This window comes from Passer montanus, unplaced genomic scaffold, assembly GCF_014805655.1.
Source record: "Passer montanus isolate IOZ18808 unplaced genomic scaffold, ASM1480565v1 scaffold22, whole genome shotgun sequence".
NCBI classification, from domain to species: Eukaryota; Metazoa; Chordata; class Aves; order Passeriformes; family Passeridae; genus Passer; species Passer montanus.
In genome coordinates, this window is record NW_024366815.1 from 11,181,903 (window position 1) to 11,205,325 (window position 23,423).

General features: G+C 37.4%; 1 protein-coding gene across 5 annotated transcripts; it reads right to left on the bottom strand.

Moving 5' to 3' along the window:
* Positions 1 to 560: 560 nt before the first annotated feature.
* Positions 561 to 23,372, bottom strand: TRIM23 (tripartite motif containing 23). Of its 5 annotated transcripts, none has more exons than XM_039709619.1 (11): positions 23,198 to 23,370; positions 22,386 to 22,548; positions 14,591 to 14,712; positions 13,511 to 13,789; positions 12,734 to 12,916; positions 11,987 to 12,202; positions 10,773 to 10,907; positions 5,810 to 5,939; positions 5,582 to 5,692; positions 4,048 to 4,172; positions 561 to 3,666 (listed from the first exon to the last, which is right to left on the bottom strand). In XM_039709619.1, exons 1-11 carry the CDS (start codon positions 23,285 to 23,287, stop codon positions 3,487 to 3,489), a joined length of 1,734 nt encoding a protein of 577 aa, XP_039565553.1. In that variant the 5' UTR covers positions 23,288 to 23,370; the 3' UTR covers positions 561 to 3,486. The 5 variants fall into 5 exon arrangements, with proteins under 5 accessions (XP_039565553.1, XP_039565556.1, XP_039565555.1 ...); XM_039709622.1 differs by having other exon boundaries at positions 23,122 to 23,251; XM_039709621.1 differs by lacking the exon at positions 13,511 to 13,789 and having other exon boundaries at positions 23,198 to 23,372.
* Positions 23,373 to 23,423: the final 51 nt, after the last annotated feature.

The window sequence follows — 23,423 nt, forward strand, 5'->3', positions numbered from 1 at the left end:
GCTCTTAAGGACTACCTCCTACAGGACTCTCTCAAATAGTTTCCTGAACAGGCCCTAGTCTGCCCTCTGAAAATCCAAGGTGGCAGAGCTGCTGACCTCTATCCTTACTTCTCCAAGAATCAAAACCCCCTTTTGTGATCACTTTCCCCAAGACAGCCCCCAAACATCACTCTCATTTTTCTCTGTTCACAAACAGCAGGCTCACACTGAAAGCTCAGACAACTTCTCAAGCTATTGTGAATCTGTTTCAAAAAGGTCCTGTTACTATGCTGCTTAGTTAAATCTACTCTATAAACAGTAACATTGATCATGGCTGTTTATGTTCACCTAACACCACTGCACTCATAAAAGACTTGGGAGTTTACAGTTCTGCTAACTTCATTTATGAATTGAGATATGATGCATGGTAACCAAATATAGTTCCTCGAAAGTTGCTGTTACCATGAGGAAGTTTATCTTTAGTGAGGTACAGCATCAGTAAGAAAAATTCCACGGAAATTAAATGTAGTGCACCTCTATTCTCAGAGGACCTTAGAAAACAAAACAAAAAGGCAAGTTTATTAAAATTAGTTCTCAAAGTTTTACATATTTTATTGAAAAGAAATTCTTTTCTGAGCAATGCAAATTGCAGCAGCTCACAAATTTCTTCTACTAAAAGAGCTCTTTCTTTAAAGAAATCTTTACCTAAGATCCACATCTACTCAACACTCTCAGAACCAGACCTTCACAGTCCACAGTAATTTTGAAGATAGAATACAGAAACAGTGATAAAACATGACTGTTCAGTTAGCACATACATACTATTTTTGAGATGAAGTTCTTTGAAGAAAGCTACAACACAGTCACTGGATGTTGCATTTACTCAATTTCAAAATTACATCAAGATCCTTTGAAAAGTTAATTCAGTCTTTCTAAACAGTTAGCAATGCTTTAGTGCATTTAGTGAGTTCTAGTTCAAGAAATATTCCAATTACATATTCCATAAGTCAGTACACTAAAAATTAAAGTTCAGTAAAACTGGTAAAACAAGCTTAAATTTAAAACTAAAGTAATTTATATGTTGTATTAATGTATAATACGAATAAACCTCTCAGTGTACTCTACACTGAAGAGCTCACAGACAAATGCAACACTTTCACATTTACTTCAAGTCATCTTAAATAAATTCAGTTTAAAAACACTTTCATGGTAGCATTCCATGTGTCACAAGCAATCACTTGTACTTGAAAATATGCATGAGTGAGAAGTTTTCCTCTCCCCTCAAATTTAATGTTACATAAAATACCAACTAGTCACCTTGAACATTTTGAATTAGAACGATGCTGAGCAGCATGTGTAACTGAAGCTTAAGCCAGCTAAAATGAAACTAAATCAGGATTCTTCTAAAGAATGCATGTCTTCTGTTAAAAATATTACAAGAAGAAATGTCTACCATACTTAACAGAACTTGTTTGTATTTCAAGAGCTGTGAAGGGACAGTCAGCCCTAATTAGGTCAGGGGCTGCTCTGCAGCACAGGCTGAGCAGATGCTCAAATCACAGCCACCAACTGCACACTGTGCAAGAAGTTACAGGTTGGGAAGGAAGAACAATTTAAAGTTTGGCATGTGCAAAAACCCCACTTTTCACTCCATTATAAACGATTCCCAAATTTATCAGGTTGTCTAAAGAAAGACTAAATACTCTGTCTCAGTACCTGTACATGTGTAGGCATTGAAGACCACTTCAAATGCATTAAACTACTTTAAAGCTTAGTGTTCCTTCAGGTATTCACATCATTAGACTTGCTGAATCTGAAGCTGCATTTAACATAACTTACCTGAAATTTAAGTAAGAAGAATACTACAAGTGTCATAATAAGGAAGTAGTTACATTAACTGCTCCCTCTAGAAGAAAAGTGCAAATGTACTAAATTATTCGTTTATACATTCTTGGCTTTACTTAAGGTATGTAGTAGGAAAACAACAAAATTCCTAATAATACAATGAAAGCAAAGCCACAGATAATGGGATACACCTTCTTTACTAGGTGAGATCCAGAGCTCTTAAAAATAAACACTTTTCAGCACGGCAAAAATATCTCCACACCTGTGAAAGAACACTGTTCACTCGCACTATCTAGTTCTCCTGATTCGCCTTTACTCCAGTAAAAGTTATGATACAGAATTTTGATCTACTGCTCACAGTCATTGTAACTTCTCTACCAACATGAAGAGAGTCCATGGCATTAACTTCTTCAGCTGGCAGTGGCCATGGACTTAGAGAAAAGGGAAGAAGATTCTGGTGTGCATATCAGACAGATAAAATTGTTCCCAAAGTTTCATGTCCAGCAGAAAAAAACATATCACTAGGTCATTGCAACCTTCTCTAAATTTAAACAGCACTACACCCGTACTTCATGGGTTTGTGGATAAGTAATCTTCAAAGATAGAGGCATTGGTGACAATTCCATGTAGAAGGTACAGTAAAAACTGAAAATCTAATTATGCAAGGTTTATATCACATTTTATCATCTACCCTTCTAAGGACTTATAATTAGTGTTCACTGGTTTTACATTGTGTTATTGAATATTTTAAGGCCACTACCTTATTCTGGAATCATGACTTCTACATAAAAACACACAGCTGGACTGACATTACACCACACTACTTCTTTAAGAAGTTGGTTTTTAAAAATTTAATTTGACTTTTTCAGGAATAAACTTAATCTCTAAAGGCAGATTATGTCTCTAAGTATGCACAAAACACTTTCACCTCAGTATCACCGTACTATGTCCATAAATAATTCAGTGTGGAAAACCCAACTAACTCCTGCCTCCAAGATATAAAACAAGTTGCTAAGTAATGCCACAGCCCCTTTGCTCTGCAATACTTTTCTCCAATTCTGAATTTTCTTTGTGCAGTTATGCTACCTTCCTGTAACAAACAAGTAGGTTAATAAATAATAAGGGAAGCATTTTTTTTACATGGTGTAGCTGCATTTAAATTTCAATGCCACCTTTATACTGATGGATTCTTTTGATATTAAAGAGTAGCACCACTTATCTCTAACTAATAGAGCTGGCTATTCCAATAAACTTGAGATGGATGTTGGAATAGCTTAATGGGAAAGTATTCCTAAACTACTTAGAATTTTTATAATACCAATTAACTACTGTAACCGCATTATAACTATTACATGAAATGCAATGCATATTTTACCAGGAAAAAAATTTAAATGTTAACAATATCTTGAAAAGGAATTTCAAGGCATCCTTGTAACACTCTTCCATTCCCATTAAATGTAGATGTATCAACTTTTAAAACCACTATAATGACACAAGTTTACTGAACCAATTATCCAATCTAGGATGAAGGTTTATATTTTTTTGTAACCACCAACTTAAATAAAGTCCCCTCTTCAGGGAGCAGACCTGGTGCCAACACCATAAATCGTGCAAACAAAACAAAACCATAAACTACAACATTAAATTGCAGCTGATGTACAGTTAAGCTACATCCAGGACACCAGCAGCCACTAGCTGCCTTGAAAGCCAGTCCAATCCTTCATAAAGTCCTGTACCACTTCGGGCATCACAACCCTGAATATACCAGCTACGGCCACAGCAGAGCTTGTGGAGACTCAACAGTTCTGTGATTTCTTCCACTGGAAGAGCACCTGCTACATCCTGCAAGAGAATCAGATACAAAGACTCAATTATTCTTCTGTATTATATTTGAAGCCATTTCATCGGCTTAGACTGAAGCTACAGATGACATAACAGCTCTTCAAACACAAAAGACAAATCAACCAGTTAAGCATTTACTACTTGTTTAATTGTTATTTACCATAAAAAAACCCTGGTTGATCAATCTACTAAGCACGCTACTTAGCTACTTAAGATCAATCTATTTAGCACCACCATTTACTTGACCAGCACTACACATAAGGAAAATATCTACATTTTATGCTTTCCACATTAGCACTCCCTATCCACAGCAGAGGGTTCAGAAGGTTGGAATTTGATAGACAAGTTGAGGAAAACAGAGTAAAACCAAATCATAAGTACCTGTTTATTAGCAAAGATCAAGAGCAAGGCATCCCGCAATTCCTTCTCTGTTAATAATTTTGCAAGTTCACTGTACGCTTCACTGACCCTGTCTCTGTGACTGCTATCAACAACAAACACCACCGCTATGAAAGAAGAAGAGAAATGTTTTACACACATTCACATATAAACTGCAAAATTAGCTTTCAACTTACACCATTCCTTTTTCTAGAAGCTTTTCATGTGAAGTTTCTCAGTACACAACTTAAATTTTAAATCCAGGATGACTGAGAAATTCCTTAAATATTTCTGTATTTTAAACAGAAGTCTAGAATTCATCCTAAAACAATGAAAAAAATCCAATTTTTTTCCTAGTCTAACATAAAGGCTATGATATTTTAACTACTTAGGTCTAAAACCAGATTTACTATGCGTGGATTAAGTACCTCAGTTTAAACCATTTCTTGATTCATTTATACTCCATTAACTCCCATATGGCTGTCTCAGTTTCCCTTAATGGGCTGTAATATTCATAGGTCTAGCCAAATCAGCACAGCTTGCTACAACTACAGACTACACAATCCAGAAAAGATGGCCAAGGACCCGACATAGCAGCATTAGATTTTACTACCCACTAGAGGGTAACTAAGATGCCAGAAAGACTGCAGAGTCAAGGGGGCAGAGCTAGAGGACAGAATTTAAAATCAAGGGGTTTGCAATGAAAAAAAGCCCCAACACCAAAAACTAAAAATAACCTACTGCAGATATGTACCAGGGTAACTGCGTAGCTTTCTCTCCAACATGCAGTTCCAAGGCAGGCATGATGCCATGCTACTTCACACAATATGTTTTTGGAGGACAACAGAAATCCCAAAATACAACTTTTAAAAGTTTGAAAACATGAGTAATTTAACATGTTAAAGTTTGCATTTAAGGCTGAAAAAGGCACAAAGCCAAGCTCAGCACATGAGCTGCTGTTTGTAATTCCTAAGTATTTCAGATAATTGTGAATGAATGAATCAAGATGAACTTCTTTCTGAATTGGGAAAAACCTATGGAGGATTTACAAAACAACAGAAATTTTTAAGTTCATCAATGTTTTCAGACTCAATAATATAGTCTACAGTCACACTGCAATAGCAAGTTAGAAGTTACAGAACTTGGTAGAATTTTTTAAGCTGCTATCTAAAGGCTCCTAAAAGCTGAGTATTTTCAAGTGCTATTTATATTTCATACCTGGCAAGTACTGCTTCTCACTATTCAGACTTTGGGACGCTGTACCTTGTCTGTTGTCAGCTAGAACCAATTTAACAGAGGTTCTAATTTTGTTTGGCTCCATGAACTGTCTGATGGATTTATGGAGAATGTACCTTTATCATGCAGTAGACATTTTGACCAACTGGATTAAAATTTATTAGCTCACGAATCTAACAGCTGTACTTTGCATTAGATGAACAACTTTCTACTGTCATAAATTATTTCTGTTAATAATCTGTCTGGCTTTGAAACACAAGCTAGAAGACAAAATACATTTTAAGAGCTATATCAGTATTACCTTGGGTATTGAGATAATAATGTTTCCACAAAGGCCTCAATTTGTGCTTTCCTCCTACATCCCAAATAGTAAACTTTAAATTCTTGTATTCTACTGTTTCAACGTTAAAACCTGGAATAAAAATATTTAATTTTTACAGTCCAGCTCTGTATGAACATAAAATAACCAAAATTAGCAGATAAACCAAACATTCAGAAAAGTCATTACATTTAAATTGTAGCTACTAACCTATTGTTGGAATTGGCTGCATGAATTCATCTTGCTTTAACTTAAACAAAATAGTTGTTTTGCCAGCTCCATCTAATCCTAAAGTAACAACTCGAATTTCCATTTTTGGTCCAATATGTACCCGGTTGTCCTGGAAGAAACAGAATATCATGTATTAATGACAACAGCAAATTTTGGAAATTGAATCTAGAAAACCCTTATGTTTAAAAAGTGTATTTTGTCGCCATTTCTAAAATGATTAACTGGATGGTCTCCAAAAGTACAAGGCACAATCATCAATCACTTCCAGCAATAATAGAAACCAAAATATCCAATAATGTCTGTAGTGAACCTGTAACTTTTACCTGACCTGAGTTACTACATGTCTTTTAGAAAGTCAGCCAGTTTTGTGACAGTATGTCTGTATTTGATAAAGTTTCAAATTCCTGCATCATTCCTGGCTGAGACCATGTGAGCAATTTTATATGGCAATTAATTAGAGTTCTCTGATCAGAAAACTCTTTCTTTCCCCCCACATTATTAATTCCTCCACCTAGAGAGCTACTTCCTTGCTGGAGGTTCCATAGCTTTACCTCTTCACCCTAAGCCTCTTCCAATCCTTTGCAACAGCAACATTACTAGCACTAAGCAGTATTCTGAAACAGTAGAGGAAAGCAAACAAAATCCCCTAAGTCATGCTTGGAGACAAGAAATGAGAATCAACTTCCGTATTTGTAGTTTACACCAAACTATTGTTGAGTATTGAAGGAGATGACACTGTGATCAAATGGCAAAGCATAAAATGCTTTATGTCTAAAATAAACACATATTCTGAGATTGGTATATATTCCCAAAACACATTTTGAAGTACTTAGAACTGCTATCTTGATGAAAGATCAGGAGTTTCAATCACCAGAACTACATGGCAGTATATTTGTTTTCTTGCAAAATCCAGACAACACTGTGCCTACTCCATACAGCCTCTTCTTTCTTCTTACGGAAGAAATACTACTGAGTGCAAAAATGCTATGACATCTCTTGGTAAAAGACCAACAGGTTGCCAGTGTTAAAGGACATATAAACATCTATATCACACAATGTGAAATATCAAACTATTTATCTTTCCATATACACACAGATACACACACACAGGATCCATTATGTATCTGGATATATTGTCATCATGACAAGCAACTGGATTCTCCCTTCTGTCATCGAAGAAGTAGCATACTTTCAGAATAATCAATACAATTCAATGACCTTATGCTATCACAATCCTAGAAGAGAATAAAAATACCTTGAAAAATTGCTCCCTACAAAAAATTTAAAATATAATTATGCAACTACCACAATGCAAGAGTCAGCAACATCATGACTGTAAGTGTAGAAGCCAGATCAAAGGTTCATTTCATCAAATACACTGTCTGAAACTAGGCAAAGATGGACATGAAAGTAAGAAATAAGGAAAGTACATAGTGATGATAACTGTCTTAAATAACTTCCCTGTGCTTAAGAGCTTGCAGCTCATGGATTTCCTAAGCCAGCTGTGAAGTTTCCTCAACCAGCAGATTTTGATGCATTATTCACCAATGAAATTGTCCACTTGCTGCTTGAAACCTAAATGGGCCCAGATGTTCCTTATCATAGAACTCCACAGACTACCTACTCACTATGAAATAAATTACTTTATTTGAATCTGTGAAATGAACTTGCATAAACTCAGCAGGTTCAGCACTACTATTACACAAGGCAGATGCTCCACAACCAAAAGATTATTTGAGATTTGGAAAATAAAACCTTGAGACTTAACTGCTTTTTAATAAATTTTGTCTAAGTTCTAGATATTTGGAGTCAGAGCTGAAATTCAGTGACAACGCTGCACACAACACAATTATCAGAATGGGTTATCTCATTCTGGAAAAGAAGAACTTGTGGGCAGATTTTTGACAAGCACATCAACAGAAAAGATTCTGAGAAAGCAAAAACATAAATAAGTATGCAAAAGGCTCTGAAAAGTCTAAAAAATGCCATGTCTCCAGCACTCTTTTCACACTCAAACTTCAGTTCTGATTTTATCCAAAATTTCTGTCAGTGAATCTCCCCAGTTCTTCTCTGCACCTGAAAGGAAGAAGGAAAAGCAGCAGCTCTGGATAGAGCTGCTCAGTTCACAGGTTTCTTGAAGGTGGCAGTACCCTGGCTATGGGCAGAGCTTACTGACAATGAGCCAGTCTGACAATCCTCTCACAGCTCCACCAGATGTACTGGTCACCTTGACAGCTCCCATGGCTGGAGGGCAGAGGCAATACAACTTAAATCATTAGGGAAACTAAGGAGATGAGTCACGTCAAATTTAGCCATCCTGTTGCCGTTTGCTTTCTCTGAGGTTTAGAATGGAAACAGGGTGTTCTCAGCATGTTTGTATTCTCTCAGAAGGAAGCAAAATACAATGGATACCAAATTTCCACTTTTTGAACAAGCAGTTTTGTCACTTCAAAAAAAACCATTTCAAGCAAAGTTGCTATTTAGAAAACTGTGTGTAGCATCTGCAATATGAGTCAGTATTAATGTACTACTCATGATCACAGCTAAAAATTGACATGAAAAAGTCTCTCCTTGTCAATTTTATCAGCACCTTTAATTAAAATGTTGCTTAAAAATGACAAATAAAACCCCTTCATGTCTGTATTTCTGGCATGTGCCTAACTCAATCGCATACTTAAAAACAGGTAACCTTAGACTTCTGTTGAAGAAAAACTTGTTTTCTTACATCTCAGTGCAGAAAGTGCAGAAGAAAAATCCACAACTATGATCTCTTCACTTTTTCATCTTGACCTCTTTCAAGAAATTTGATGAGACAAAAGCCCTCTGTACAGGTTTACTTAATGGTATCTTAAAGTGCTTTCCGTCTGAAAGAACACTGCCCTCTCAGATAGTCTTGATGTTGTTAACGGTTAGTTGCCATAGCGACTTTAACATCATAATGAGAATTTATCTGTCAGTCTCAGGCACTGCTTCCTTAATAGTTTCTCTCTCCACAGTATGCACATACACATGTTAACGGTGACCAAATGCATTACTGGTCTATAATGTTCTACAGCCCCTGCACTCATTTAACAGAAAACCATCTTTAAATAAGGATCATGCTCCTTAGTGAGGAGTTTTCCAAATCCTCCCTTCAGAGCTTTGTATCTAGCTGGTTCATAAAGAGGAAATGGCACTATGCCTGTTTTCCTGTGCCATCACTGAAACAAACCAACAAAAAAAAGGTAACATTTACTCACTTTCAAGAATGAAAAGGATTTCTCCCCTCCTTAAACCTCCATAACTTTAATTTGATATTAAATGTTCCTCTGATCTGGTACTGTCTGAAATGCTTTTTTACATTTTATAATGGATTCAGCCTTCAGTGTATGCTAGCTTGTAAGAGAGACCTTTCTAGTAATATAGTAACAGTATAGAGGTTTTTATCTGAAGATTTTATTTCTGCCTGATATCTGTTGTCAGGTCCAGATGTGTATAACAAGCCTCAATGCAAGTCACAATAGAGGGCATCAGCATAACAGTAATGTAAAAACATATTGTCAAGAAAGAGAACATTTAGCTTTATCAGATGTGAGGAAACAAAAAGTAAGAGGCTGAAGGAATTACTTTCACCTTATTTTTTGTGGCTGCTGCTGTTTTTGTGAAAAATTACACTTTAGCACCTTTGAAATTCAGAAATTAACCTTCAGAAGACTTAATAGAAATACAAATTGTTACAAGACAAAACCAAATCTTTGGGGTCCCCCAAGCCTATTTTAGGCTTCCTGTAACACTTTAGCTAGCTCCCATCATTCTCCTTCCAAATGCTCAAAAATTCACAACCAAAATTATCCAAATCTGATGAATAGCTCTGAAAGCCAAAGCCAGACATTCAAAATGCCCCTCTGACTCGCAATTCTTCATCTGTGAAATGTGATTACCGCATCATTCATGGAATAACGAGGGTTTGCAGAAGAGGTTTCCTAAGCCCTACCAGCTCTGGTCTCTGCTGAATAGGAAAGAGACAGGCAGAAGTGAAAATGCTGCATTAACATGGAAATTCAAATATACTGAGGTTACAAAATCATTTTGAAGAAATTTAATTTCTCAAGTCAGCAAGAACTGACTTGAGAAATTAAATAGAATTTATGGAATTATGAATCTTTATGGAAGCATTCATTTCCCTACAGTAAATGCTTCAACAGCTACAGTTAAATTCTCATTTTTGTCTCAGCCACAATAGATCCTCTTCCTCTTTCGCTCATTCAGAACCAAAAAACCCTCATACACCAAAGTACCTCCTGTTCACTGAGTTTCAAAAATATTTACTTTCCTATGAGGAAAGCATAATAAATACCACATAAATACACCAAATTTGAAGTACCATTATCAAACTGTGAATAATTTCATTCCCTTCAAGAAAGTGGTGCTGAAATTATATTGAAGCAATAAAACCCAAACCTACTTAGAAGATTAATCATATATAAGCTAAGCTATGGGTGAATACTAAGCAACTGTAAAACAAATGACTGTTTAATAAACTGAAGAAATAAAATTTTTTAACATTAGAAACTGAAAGTTGTAATAGTAGTATTCCATTTAAAAGAAGTGAGCACTCTCCAGGAAATAATCAGATATGTTTCTAAAGAAAGGTGTTTCTAGAACTCACAAATGTTATCCAACTTATTTAGAAGAAAACAGCTCATGTTCAAACAAAGTTACTGATATGGTCAATGTCAAAAGAACATTTCCCACCCTTATTACAGCAGCATCGTGGTTTGTTCAAATACCAGATTGCACTCATCATGTGATAAGACAATGTGGCTCTAACTGATACTGAATTGCCTCAACTTATTGTAACAAAAACAGCATAATAATGTACATCTATTATTCCTGCTTTATTTTACATTAGATTTGGGACTTCATAAAGTGGATAACTGTACTTCCATGAGATTAAGAATACCTTTGTAAAAGTGACAGGTATGCTAGCATCCAGCTGTACATGATCTGCAAGTTCTGTAAACTGCTGCTGCTGTTTCTGTAATGTCTCTAGCAATCTTGTAATTTCCTGTTTGGCCAACACTACTCTGCAGTCATCCTAAACAGACAAAGAAAACAAAAGCATGCCTTTTCTTTAGTAATTTACTTAAAAATACCCCAAATACAATATGATTGCTAGAAAGAAGGCATTTTAAATAGAAATACACTACACTACTTTAAGAAATTTAAGAAATTAATGTTTATAAAATAGATTTATTTAAAATTGCAACACAAATATGAATATCTTAACAGTTTTCTTACATGAACAGATGCTAAGTAGTTCTGCAGGTTTATAAAAAAAACAACAAACTTTCATTATGACGCACCTAGGAATAATTTATAAGAAACAATAATAACAATGTAACATATAAAGAACATTTATATTTTTCATATATCATTTAAGCAGATGGAACAGAGCAACTATTTTGCAGCATACAGCAACACAATAGGAAAATATCAGTATCCACCCATTCATGATCAGAACATTTGTACAGTCAAACCTGACTACACAACCAAACACAAGCTCTAAACAAATCTGGGGAAAAGAAGAACAAATAACACATTCAAGAAGAAGCTTCTCACACTCAGTTTACTATTTGCTACACATACTATTTACTTTTTCTTATAATTAAACTGAATGAGTAAGAGACAAATGAGAAACTCACAGCCACTTTCGTCATACATTTAAGATGTTGAATTACCAATGTTACAAGTGCTACTGAAATTTAATCCTAATTTAATCGTAAAACATATTTTCCTACCAGCCAGCTATGACAACTGGCTTCAAACATCTATACTTGTACCTGCAACTGTAAAATCTTTCCAATACATTCTGTAGGTATTTTTCTTTGCTTCAGTCTTGTCTTGCCTTCCCACTAACCTCACAAATATCAGAAAGAACTCGAGAAAAATCATGCCACAGGGTTTCCAGTAACTAGAGGACTCTATGCTTTTGTACCGATTATCTTTGGCTAACACTCCCTTGTAATGAATACTTAAATCTCATGTTAGACCATGTCTAATTTAATCTTATAAGAAAATAATGCAGAATACCATCTAATCTCTTTTTTTATAGTCTAAAATGAATTTGTACTTCCATGTATTTTGCCATATGCTACAGCTCACTTGCCAACCTACCTGTTGCAAAGTCTTTTCACAGTGAAGGCAAGCTGTTGAAACCTGTGACAGGAGAATGGTCATATCTTCTTGCTGTTGCCTAAGCCAAATCAACTTCTCTCTCACATGAGCATCAACAACACTAAGAGCCATTTCTTCCTGACGACAAAGGGTTTCATGAAGATCAGAAAAATAGGCTCTGACACATGAGCGAGCATTCTCTGCCGTTCCTGGTACCTAGAGTGTTGCAGTACAGAGATCCAAGAGTTTAAGGACACCAGTTGATTGCAGGAGCAAATTTTAAATTTTATTCCAGATTCTAATTTATTTTCACATCAGGTTGGCTACATCACAGTACAAGTCCCAGTTAGGGCTGGTAAGACTTTCTGCATAATACCAAAACACTTCTAGAAGTTATTCCTATAATCACATAGCTTTTTGCATGTATAGACACCTCACTAAAAATGACCAGGGAAAAAAGGCTGAATAGTATTACACCACCTGAGAACACACACAGACTGTACACTAGGAGTCAAACAACTTTTTGCAGTGCCTCCATATTGTCATATAGCCTAAAAACATTGTAACACTCAAGTTCCCATCTATCTGCTGACCTAAGTCTCAACATAGACTTGCTAAATAGAAGACCTTGAAGTCTTGCCCTATAAAACCTACACATAATTTTCAAAGAAAGTCCTTATCCCAGTTATTACAGAAAAGCCAATAAACTGTGCATGTGGGGTAGATAAAATTTTTTTAAAAGCATACATGTTCAGTATGGGCCATTCCAACTCCATCTTCAACTATTTGTTCTCCTCCTTCTATATGCTGAACAATTCCAACTAATTTTCTGGAATAATCAGAGATTTCTTCTGTGAAAGTTCTTATACAGTGAGCCATGTCTAAAATGGATGCACGAATCTGGTTCGCTTCTGGTTCCAAGACAGAATGCTATTAATTAAAACAACATATGAAACATCAATCATAATGATTCTCCTTAATAATCTTTTCTATTTTACTACATATTTAATATACATGTGCAAGTATATAGGCATATATTTACACATACCAAATAAGAACTTAAAACCATATTGCAATTAAAAAAAAACAGTCAGGACTTACAGATTATGCTGGAACTAGCTCAGACATCTAGCAATTACACAACTAAACAAAAACTTACTTGTTTATCATAATTTATTATAAAAAAGAAGGACAATTAGATTGCACCAGTGATGTGAAATGTATGTAGTGTCTGCATTATGAAAACAGCTTTTAAAATGGTGGCCCAATATCATGGAAAAATGCAGCAGATAAAGAGACTGTCCTTCTTCACATATATATTCACATTAGTAACTCACTGAGTTCTTAGACATTTTTTTTCTTTATTTTACCATGGCAACTGTCTGACACAAAGGGAAAATTAAAGAATGGGATGAACACATCAAGAATCTATCCTGCTTTTTTGACAACCTTTTGTACTTTATTTGGATAAGTAACTATGCAAGCCACCCCATGGCATGACTAGAAATTAACTACTAGCAGTACCTTATGACCTTGATGCTTCCCATATTCTTTGCAGACACAACACATGAGAGGACTCGCCTGACAGCCCTCTTCTAAACAAACAAACTCAATGGCATGCACTTGGTGTTGGGAGCACATCGTCTTCTCATGAGGCTTATCAGCAAGAGGTACACGCCTGTGCTTCGCCAGAGTCTTAGTAGAATGAGTAAGCTGGGAGCAATCTGCACACAGGTGAGTGGCACAAACAGTGCAATACACGGATGCAACATGGGCTTCATCTTCATCGCAACGAATGATACTCTAACAACGAAAACCAGGCAAAACTAAAGTGGTTAACATTTAATCCCAATAATGGAGGAAAAATCAGAAGACTTGTCAACAATACAGGCTTTCTTCAAAAGTTATACACTAATAAATATTTGGACTACTTTGAAATTTGTTTATAAGTTTTCAATAAACTTTTTGAAAACACAAATTTAAAGTGTTCAGTGATTTTATAAATCCAAGCTTCAGTGCAAGTTGTAAAGGTTTGGAGGAGAAAATAAATCTGGTTCTGGGAATTTCCTCCAAAGCAGTTATTACAGAACAGAGAATTACAGTAAAACAAAACACCAACACTCAAATAAGCACTTAGAAAAGTTATCTACATCTAGAATGGTACTGCAAGATACGTTGCACACCAGCTGTTAATACTAAAATGATAAAAGCAGCTACTTTTTGGTAATGAAGTATATAATAAAATTACTGAAAAAGGCAACTACTGACAAGAATAGCTGAAGTGTTGAGGAAGAATGCCTAGGGAGTTTCAGAAATCTATGCTTATATAACTAAAATGAGTTACCTTTTCTCAAAATCCTACAAGCATAAAAAGGGGGTGAAATAGTATGTATGTTTATTAATACCACTTTATTTTCTGCTTTAGTCAAATACAAATGAGTATTTAATTATGAACAATTCACTGAAGCCTTAATACTAGATACTGGAAGAAAAGAACAGTATTATTGGTGAAATTACATTTAGCAAAGAACTGATTTTCAATCTTTTTCCTATTTAGAGATAAATTGTAGCAAATGAAACTTTTTTTTGTTTAAAATTCAGTACCTCTCCAGACAGACCAATGCCTTCTTCAGCTGTCCCATACTGCCCAGCAAGTCCATTCTGTAACCGTTCCAAGAGTTCCAATAAAGCAAAGTTCTTTTTCAATCCCCAGACACCAGAATCTCCTATTTTTGATGAAGAGTTAAACAAAGGGAAGGAGAGGAAGAAAAATCTCAAGCACATATCATTTTGAGAAATTCCACAAACCACAGTTGAGATTCAGACAAATATTAGGAACACATCAACTACATTAATATTAGCAAAGTGAGATACTCAAGTACCTCCCTAAGTGAGGCAGCATTTTTTCTGCAAGCTCACTCCATCTTCTTCCTTCCTTTAATCATTGAGCTATTTAATATTTATGCAGATCTTCCCTATCAAAAGATGCCAAGATTATTAAAAATTTAGAGAAACTTAGTAAAAATACTTGTAAAATAATCTGCAATAACTAAAGAATACAAGGAACACACACTGTGTATTATAAAAATTATTCTTTCCAGAGGTATAGTGAACATTTCTACCCTAGTAATTGAAGCCATGAAGAATTCCCTACTGAGAAACCTTATTCCCTGTATCACAAGATGCAACACCAATTGCAGATCTCATGCCAGCAAAATCTAAGTAAGAGTTAAAACAATGTTCAGAAACAAAACCCAAGGTACTATACTATTTGAGAAAATGGAAGATCACTCATACTCCCTAGAGGAAAGCAGAAATCCATTTCTATTCCTGCATGATCCTTATTTTGTAGAAGTTAACATGAAGCAATGAGATGAGAAGCAAAATCAGAACTGCATCCCAATAACTGCTGCTAAATGGTAACTGTATAGGCCACATAGCATATGAGAATCCTAGCAGTTGCTTCTTCAAAAAATTGTTATCCCTTGACTTTTTTCCAGTGTGACTGTCATAAATTTAATGACATTTTCTCTGTTGCAAGGAAAACGTGGCTCATGAGATAAAGCATCATCTTTGAGCACTGGATCATTACTTTTTAACCATAACAAAATCACAAAATTGTTGACATTTGGAGGGTTCCCTTCACCACTTTGCTAAGATCACCTAGAGCTGGTTACCCAGGACCACACCCAGGCATCTTCTGAAGACCTCCAAGGAGGGAGATGCAATCACCCCTCTGGGCAAGGTGTGACAGAGCCTGGTTACTCTTACAGTCAAAATTGTTTCCTTATACACAGACAAAACTTCTGCACTTCAGTTTGTGCACATGACACATCAGCTATCTACATGAACTCAAGGAAACAGAATTCCCATGTGTTTTCCCAGAGAGCCCAGACTACTTGATTTGTCCAGTTGTCCCACATTGTTTCCTAACTCCTGAAGTATGCTGCCCTATGGCAGTCTCGTAGGAGTATGTGCCCTTCATCCTTCTGGAATTCAGTGTCATCTCACTGATCTTTTACAGACATGAAGTTTTACTTCTTCAATATGGACATTCATCAAACACTCCACAGACTGTAATTTATCACTGGAATGAAAGTGCATTAATAAATGACGAGACAGACAACAACTACACAGTTATGAGAAATACCCAGTCGATAACCACACTGCTTTATGTAGTTTCCACTATAACTTCATGAAACTTTTTTCCTTAGTCCATCTTCCTCACAGTTTAGACTATAGACTGTAATACGCTATTTGAAATTTGGTCACTGAGAATTTATGTGCCTCGCAGATTAAAGGCAATAAATGGATGATACTGTTTTCCTATAGCTATAAATGGGAGCACTTTTAACAATTTTATGCTACAACACTCTCGATGGATATAAAACAACACTGATAACCTGTTTTAAAAAACATGTTTACCAGTAAAGACCATGCATTTGCTGCTTGCAGAAATGGGCCTATGGAAATACTACTTAGTAACTAGTGCTAAGTAGTGCTATCTAACTGAAGTTAGATATAAAGCAAGGTGCTTTAAAAAGTCTGTGCTTTTAAAGTCAGGGACCTCTGCAGTTATCAGTTCCATGGTTGAAGACCTCTCTGCCCAGAGAGGCACTACATTGCCAACACCCAATCTAAGGTCACTGCACTCCACAAAATAAGATGCAAACAAACAAACAAAATATTTTTACTTTTATTTATCACAGAACTTGTAGGAGTTTACAGAAGGTATGTTCTGTCCCTCCAAAATTACACTAAGCACCAGCAAAGTCTGCTTTGACATATTCTGACTTCAGAGCTTAAAATTTTTTTAGGTTGAGAACTCCTAGCACGATAACTGTTTTTTTCTATAACACAGAACAAGAAACAGTCACCTCGTATTACCAATTTACATCAAAACATTTTCTAAACAGTCTGGATTTGCTAAATAGATATCTAGACAGAATAACTCTCAGAAAACAAAGCACTGAAAAGTGGCTACTTGCTTCCCTTCTAGGGTGTTTAGCACCTTCCCACAGGAAACTAACTGTGCACAACCTTCAGCTTCTACAGCATACAAAATAGTCACAATAATGACTGCTGATACTAACATGCACCTTCTATTTTCAGATTAGCTACTAATCCAGATAGCCATTAATAGCCCAGTATAAATGGATTTACATGTACCAAAAGGATAAGCCTACTTAATAAGAGATTATAGTTCCTAGTCTTTAAGCAAACATTGTCTTAGCCTTTAGGCAAACACTGGGTAAGGCTGCAAGAAGAACAAGCTATTCAATCATTACAGAGCTTCTTACAAAAGTCTCTTCTTTCACAGGTTTTAGTGTTTGTGACAAAACCGCTAGAAACTGAGAAGTACTCTTCTCAATTTACAACATTGTATGCCATTTTAATCATGTCAGTTCTGTTCCATGTCTAGCAGTGAAGAGAAAGTCAAAACAAAAGTAATTTACTGAATTGTAACTAAGATCAGAAAAGATAAATTAGTAGCTATTACGTAGTTATTTTTTTGTTCATAACTCTGTCATGAGAAACAAAGATGTATGGCTCTTATATTCTTTCTATTATGTATCATGAGACTTGGTAATGCAAGTACAAGCAAGTGTATAACATGTCCATCTTGGTCACACCTAAAAAACAAGTGAAGCTAACTTTTAATTTACTGAAACAGAATTTATAACCAGCAAGCATTCTATAAAGCACAGAATCACGGAATCATCTTGAGTTGGAAGAGACCCACAAGCATCATTGAGTGCAAGTCCTGGCACTGCACAAGCCATTCCCAATGACCACACTGTGTGCCTGAGAGCATCCTCCAAACACTTCCTGAACCCTAGCAGATTTGGCGCTATGACCACTTCCCTGGAGCCTGTACCAGTGCCCAGCTACCCTCTGGGTGAAGAACCTTTTCCTAATATCCAACCTAGACCCTTCCAACACAGCTTCAGGCCATTCCCTTGGGTCCTGTCACTGCTTGCCAGAGATAAGAGATCAGTGCCTGCCCCTCCTCTTCCCTTCAACAGGAAGTTGTGACTGCAGTGAGGTCTCCCCTCAGTCTCCTCCAGGCTGAACAGACCAAGTGACCTCAGCCACTCCTCATGCAGCCTCCCCTCAAGGCCCTTCACTGCCTCCATGCCCTCACTGGACACTCTCCACACTGTCCTTCTTACACTGTGGCACCCAGAACTGCCCCCAGCACTCGAGGTGAGGCTGCCCCAGTGCAGAGCAGAGCAGGGCAATCCCCTCCCTTGTCTGGCTGCCCATGCTGTCCCTGATGTCCCCAGGACATGGGTGGCCCTCCTGGCTGCCAGGGCACTGCTGGCTCATGTTCAACTTGCCATGGACCAGAATCCCAGGGCCCTTTCCATGGCACTGCTGTCCAGCCTCTCATTCCCAGTCTGTCTGTACAAGCAGGGTTGCCCCATCCCAAGTGCAGAACCCAGCACCTTCCCTTACTTTGCACTTCACGTGGTTGGTGGCTGCCCAGCCCTCTCTGCAGGGCCTCCTGGCCAGAGCCAACAGCTCCTCCCAGTTCTCTATCATCTGTGAGCTTCGTATTCCCCCCCAGTCATGCACCCAATGATTTATGAAGACATTGAAGAGCACAGAGCCTAAGGTAGAGCCCTGTGGAACCCAACTAGTGACAGGTCAGCACTCTGATGTCACCCCATTCACTGTAACCCTCTGTGCCTGACCCGTGAGCCAGCTGCTCTCCCATCCCATGATGTGTTTGTTTATCCAGCTGCACGCTGGACATTTTGTCCAGCAGGACACTGTGAGAGACAGTACCAAAACTTCACTGAAATACAAGAAGACCATATCAACTGGCTTCCCCTGATGAGCTAGGTGGATTACTTTGTCATAAGCATGCATTCTCATAAAAAAGTCATGTCTGATTTCACTGGTATTCATCATAAAGTTTACATATTTGCACAAATGGGACTTTGCTCCTTTTAACTCTACCTATCAAAATTTTAGGTACCTGACCTACACATTTTCAACACAACTTCAAAGTGTTTTTTTTATATTTGAAATCATTAAACAATGAGTTCTGTAAATACATCCATTTAATCTCTTGGACTTCACCTCAAATTCTGCTTTGATCACAAATGTAAGAGAGTCTAGTGATCTCATCCTTGTGCCTAGAAAGAATGCCCATTAGAAAAATCATTACACATTCTGACTGTCATCTCAAAAGAAGAATAAGACATGAATAGCAGGAAATGTGTCAGCCAGGAATGAGAGATACTGACAGACCAACGATATTTAGACTGACTCCAGCTAACAACACAAACATCAATTTCAGAAGCATGAAGCTTGACTGCGAACGTATTATAAATAATGAAACGGATAAAGGAACAACTTTCGTCTAAATGTTTAACTGCACAGGATTTTTAAGCTTCAGCTTGGCACTCAAACACTAGCAAAGGCATGTGTAAATGTAAGCAATACCAATAAGATGGATTCCATGACAGATGCCATCACCTGCATATGTCTGTGAACAAGTTTTAATGACAGAAAATAATTTCAGCTCTGCAATAATGGTAGATAGAAACTCCAAAGCTGTAACATTTTTCCTAAAGTGCATTTTTCCTAAAAATACCCTGGTCCGCATATTAATTTTAAAAAACCCCAAATGTCTTTGTCTTTTCTCCCAAATAAACACACCTTAAGGAAAATCTTTGAGAGAAGCCTCTTTTTCTAGGGACACCATTTATGGGATTTTCCCCCATATAAACTGCCTGAATCAACACTCTCCAGAATATATGATTTCAAAAGTTTGAAAATAAAACAAACTTCTCCACTGCACCTTTTTGGTTAAAAAAAAAGTTAATCCAATTGAAGACAACAGTTCACATACCTTCAGCATGTACATACGAATTGAAAATTTTCCATTAGAAGATTAAATCACAGGCAATTTTATTAAAGAATTCTTTAAAAACCCAACAAAAATCAATGTTTTGTCTACTCTGCAATGCAGAATGGTTTGGACAAGCATTAGTACTATTTGCTCATTACAAAATGTTTTCTCTTGTAACAGGATTCTGTGAACTATTAGAAAATTTTGCTAAGCATGTAAACAATGTTTCAATTTTCACTTGCAGAACACATATTTCCAAAAATCCTGATTCACAAAGTACTACTAACCCAGCCCTCACATACGGTTGTACATAGAAAGAAGAGACAGCCCTGTATATTTAAACTGAGTCCAGTTCCAAAAAACAGAGCTACATCTACCCATATACAGATCTCCCAGTATTTATTTCAAAAAGCTCCCAAGATTACTTAGGAAAACTTGGATGAATATAGTATTAAGTGCTTTAGTAGTAAGAGCAATGGAAAAAAAGTACCATAGGTTACTTTAGACCAACTAAAAGTCTCCATAAAATCCATAGTTATTTATAAAGAAACTGTTCAGCACAGCTAGCTTTATGTTCTAATTTTACAGCTTTTCTTTCAACAGAGTTTTCTGTTGGCCGTGGTCCTATAATCAAGATTTAGACACTAAACAACTCTCTGAGACTAGAGAACATTAATTTTTTATTGGAATCGTGGAATTGCTATAGGGTGAACATGGAGCTTGCTTTCTCATATCATCAAATGGAGGGGAGGGAAGTATGAAAAGTGACCCTGGGCGCTGAGTTGCCCCCTCTGCTCCTAAGCTCTAGAACAAAACAGAACTAGTGCAGCAAATTTAACCAATACCAGCAACTACTAGGTGATTAGAGAAAGGTAGAAATGTACAGATATCTCAAAGAGGGGCCATGAGCTGCACTCCACAAAACTTCCTAGTTTTATATCCTAGAACCAGTAATATGTCTCAAGGGTATTGGGTATGGAAAGACTAAAGTGCCTACAACCTCCCCCTCCCTCAGATCACCAGGTGAAACTTTCATTCGCAGAAGTATTTTTATTTTCAAGCTGTTTGGCTGAGATTTTCTACCCATTACTTTAGTAAGCAACTGTTGCTCAGAGTGCATCCTTCTTCTTTCTAGGGTTAGACAGCAGGATGAAACTCTATTTATCAACTCCTTAATATCCTGAAGCATATTAAGGAGTTGATAAATACGAGTTAAGGATCCTGAAGCTTTTAATCCTTCTTCCTAACTTTAGGAAACTTGGAGATTTAATAACATTTCATGGCATTTCATCAAACACTCGTCAGAAAGATTAAAAAAAAAATCTGTAAATGCTTTTGTAAAGCTTTATTTTCACCAAACATGAAACATACCGAAAAAATATGATAGGATCCTTTCAGATGCCTGGGAAAAATTGCATAATAAAAATTAAGAAGCAACAAGTTCCCCATCACAAGAGAAAAAGCAGTGGTCTTGGACAAAAATGTTTCATAACACATTAGAGCACAACAGGACCAAGTGTTGTGCTCTAAGACTCTTCCTCTAAAAGCATAGTTTAAGAAATCTTGTGCAGCTGTACAGTCATAGATAAGAAGCCAAACAAACCATCACTCTTAACCACTCTAGCAGACTGGCCATCATTCATGATTCTCACACTTTACCATTTCCCTTGCCTAAAAAACAAATCCCTCTTTCATACAAGACTGATATTTCTTTTCCTGATTTCTATCTTCACAAAAACATCCTGCAGAGTGCCTTAATAATCCTAGCAGATTCTTGTACTTCAAAGTCAAGTGAATTTGATACTTAAACATTTCTTTCATGGCCTGCAAGATTAGAGATGCCCTTTTCTAAAGATTCTCCTTTCAACAGACTCCTTTTTCCTCCAGTGCTTTTCAAAACTGCTGGAGCCAGTTCTATTAACAAGTTCTTTTTGTTACAGCTTCCTCTGATAACTTGTCTTCTCCATAACCCCATGTGGACTTCAGAATAATTCTTATTCTGAAGAAATTATATGCACATGCCATCTTTTGCCTAAAATAAACTTTCACTGTAAGAAAAAAATCTTTATCTTTCAAATACCATGTGCAGACATTATTAGAGTAGGGGAATTCCTGTTGGTAGCCTGCCACTATCAATAATGCATGTATAGAAGTCACTAACATTGTAAAAACCAGGTTTGTTATCACTGATCTTTCCCTCTATATTACTTCATCATGAGTCCAGGCAAAGGTTTGTCAAAAATTTAACTATTCAATTACATGGGTTTAGTGTTTAGGACAATAGGAAACTAATACTCATACTTCAAGAACTCTTACACAGAAACAGAGCAGTCACTTTGTAAATGTCCAGGTATAAAGCGTGCAAGCCCAGGTTCAAAAACATAAAGGCAAAATCTTTTCTTTCTTCTCCTTACTGCACATTCATTAGTTGGAAATATCATTACTAAGTGGAGCACTAAGAATCTATGTCAAGCATTATCTTCTAGATACCCTTGACTGCAAGGTTTCAAGAATGTCAAACTTCTATTTTCTTACCTAGTTCAGTAACCTGTCGATCAAAAGGACAACGAACTGCTCTGCCATGAAGGGGAAGCCGGGTAAGACAGTCATGGCAGACAGTGTGGCCACACAGAAGCAGCCGGGGAACTTTGTCCCCTTGCAGCGAAAATACATCTTCACAGACCCCACACTCAAGAACCTGTAAGTTAAAAAAGACCATTTTTGGTTTTAAGCTAATTAGAAGGAAACTATAGCACAATTTTTTTTCACAGAGGTTCCTGCAATCACAGTACATAAGCTGAGTCAGTAATTTTGCTTTATGTGCACACATATAACGATCATACTATCGATTTTTAAAAAGTAAATAAAAAATCAGACACAAACAGAACATTTTAACTCCTCAGCATCCTGCCTGACCACCACTAGTTCCTACGCACTTCATTTAATACGCTGCCACAGTAAGCCTACTGGTCAAGCGGCACAACCAAGAAACATCCTGGCAGGAAAAGGAAGCGGCCAGCAAGCCCCTGGCAGAGCAGAGTGCTGGCGGGCGGAGCTCCCCCTCGCAGCTGATGCTCATAAAGAGGTCAGTCATACCAAGTGAGCCAGCTAGCAAGCTACAAGCGCAGCACCGAGCTAGTGCGAGCAAACACTTGAGGGCCGGAACATCTCTAACTATAAACAAAAAGCAAAACTGATGGTCGTACAGAAAGAAAAAAGAAACACCACAACCAATCCACAAGCCCGGCACCCCCAGGGGCATATGCTGTACCACAGGCCTCCCGCGCCGCGTCCTGGGCGGGCACAGCCCGCCCCGCCACAGGAGCTGGGCCGAGCCGCCGCCTCACCTTCACCGCAGCGCCCGCCGGGCCGCGACCGCCGCCGCCAAGCCCGCGGCCACTCTCCGGCCCGGCCTTGTTTACAGCCAGGGCCGCCATCTCGGGAAGGGCGGAGCGGAGCGGCCCCGCAGGAAGCAGCGCAGAGCTGCCGCCACCTCAGGCACCACCCCGGCGGGCGCAGGCGCCGCCCTGCCGAACTGCAAAACTGCAGTAACGTAAAACTACGACTCCCAGC